Source organism: Monoraphidium neglectum (assembly GCF_000611645.1).
Source record: "Monoraphidium neglectum strain SAG 48.87 unplaced genomic scaffold scaffold00222, whole genome shotgun sequence".
Classification (NCBI taxonomy): Eukaryota; Viridiplantae; Chlorophyta; class Chlorophyceae; order Sphaeropleales; family Selenastraceae; genus Monoraphidium; species Monoraphidium neglectum.
The window spans coordinates 20,399-22,656 of NW_014013406.1; the positions used below are offsets into that span (position 1 = coordinate 20,399).

Consider the following 2,258-nt stretch of genomic DNA (forward strand, 5'->3'; position numbering starts at 1 on the left):
GCGTGACAGGGCCAAGGCTCGGCTCAAGGCGCTTATGAGGGCCGGAGACGCCATCACGGGCATCAACGTGTGTTGTCGAGTCTCTGCCAGCGTCTTTCAGTGTTCGTGACCCCCGATGCTGGAATCGTGTGCTGAAGCCAATCGCAGTCAAGACTGCACCAATGGGCGTGATCTCTTTAGAATGTAATATTGTGAATCACCACCTGAGTGCTGGACAGGGGCGTTGGGCAGCTGCAGGGTTGATTGTCCAGGCATGCCCCAATGCTCGGGATTGCTCATGCTGGCGTGCTGTTTGCGACAAACGCTCAGTGGAAGCAGGAGTCCTTTCACACCATCACAGATGACTGGTAGCTATGTTGAGATGATAATGCGCGAGCTAGAGTAGTGCTTGCATGACTCAGCTGGGTGGATGCTGTTATTGTAATGCACAGCCGCGCCACACCCTCGCGGTCAACGCCCGGACCATCGACTGCCTTACAAAGTGTTGTTCACATACTTGACCGCATCGACTTGCACATGTTCACCAAGCGGACGGTTCACTCGGCTTTTTGTGCGGCAGCCTGTGCCGCCTTGCAAGCGGCGCGATGACCGCGCCACTGCCGCCTCATGCACTCCTCACCGCAGTAGCGCACCCGCCGGCAGCCACGGCACAGGCGCAGCCGCACGCCACTGCCGGCCGCCTCAGTCGCGCCGCAGCCGGCGCATGCGCCAGCCGGCCCTTGGAGAGCCGTGGCAGGTAGCACATGCAGCAGCTGCTGGAGCTGCTCGTCCCGCTGCTGCTGCTGCTGCTGCTGCTGCTGCTGCTGCTGCTGCTGAGGCATGCTCTGAGGCGGCTGTTGTTCCTGCTGCCTACGCTGCTGCAGCTCCTGCCGCTCCTGCTGTTGCTGTTGTTGCTGCTGCTGCTGCTGCTGCTGCTGCTGCTGCTGCTGCTGCTGCTGCTGCTGCTGCTGCTGCTGCTCTTGCTGCGGCTGCTGCCATCGCCGCTGCTGCTGTCGCCGCTGCTCCTCGTCTCGAAGGCGGCCGCAAACACACTGTGCTACCCTCTCAATGCGTGCGTGCCCTCCTAGTGCATCGCTGTCAAAGACCGGCATGTCCGGCCACTCCTCTGAGGCGAGCAGCTGCTCAAGCTCCCAAGCCAGGCCAGGCGCCACGTCTAACATGGTCGCCGCAGCGGCTTCGGGGTTGCTGGTGTGGTTGAAGGCGGTGTCCACAGCACGGGTAAGGTTTGCGGGCCAGGGGGCCATGCGGCTGGCGTTGTCAGGGGCGTCGTATTGGGCACGCACCATGCGAACAGCCTTCTGCAAGGCCACCGCCGCAGCGGGCAGCAGCGCGTCTGCGATGACGCGTGCGTGATCTGGGTGCACCAATGGCTCTGACAGCAAATGAACAAACGCAACACCCGCTTCGTCCATCACGGCAATGCAGGCATGGACGGGTCTTCCCTCACCCCCTGGCATGACGCTACCCGAAACAAGCACGACATCGGCTAGGCCACCACCAATGTTCTCATCAATGCGCAGCTGCGCCATGAGGGCCTGGCACGCTGCGGGCGAGGTGGCCACCACGTGCGCAAGCTCTGCAGTCCGCTGGTTGTCCGGAAACGTGAGATTGTTCATCGCCCACAACACCTCAAAAGCGCGCTGTGTTCCAGCAACCCCAGGGCGCCCGAGGATGGACAGCAATAGGTGGATGCTGGCTTCCCATGCCTGCGCGGCAACGGTCGTGCGCGTCAGGCCCCGCAGGACCTGTAGGGTGGGCACCAGCATGTTCTCGCTGCTGTCAACTGCGCGGGCGCCCATCATCAGGCTGCGCCGGAGCTGTTCAAACCCTCCTGCCGCTGCCAGCAAGCCTGGAATCCGAAGCGATGAAGCAGAGTGGGGTGCGCCAAGGGCGGGGGCGGGTCGGTAGGTGAAAACTTCAAAGCAAACAGATTCATTCATCGCAGCAAGAGCCGGCCAGCCTCGGCTGCCACGCACTGTCAGCCATTGCTGGTACCAGCGAGACATCAAGCGGTCCTGACTCAGGCGTTTGGCGACGGCAGCGTCAGGACTTGGTACTGCACTGGTTGCCGCGTTTACCCACCTGCCGCACGCTCCATGAATGGGGGGCACGTCAGCACCATGGCGAGGGATTCCAAGGCGTGCACTGCAGCCTTGGCGGAGGGCGCCGCCGCCAGCCGCAGGGCGACGCGAATCAGGCTGGGCAGAGCGTCCACCGCCTCGCGCAAGGGCAGCTCCGCCTCACGCTCAGCCACTGTT

General features: G+C 63.0%; 1 protein-coding gene across 1 annotated transcript; it reads right to left on the reverse strand.

Annotated features, from left to right (window-relative positions):
* Nucleotides 1-536: 536 nt before the first annotated feature.
* MNEG_2055 (hypothetical protein) lies at nucleotides 537-1,616 on the reverse strand (the record flags this gene model as incomplete). The annotated part of the gene is made up of 2 exons (XM_014049470.1): nucleotides 537-1,333; nucleotides 1,448-1,616. 2 exons carry the CDS (start codon nucleotides 1,614-1,616, stop codon nucleotides 537-539), a joined length of 966 nt encoding a protein of 321 aa, XP_013904924.1.
* Nucleotides 1,617-2,258: the final 642 nt, after the last annotated feature.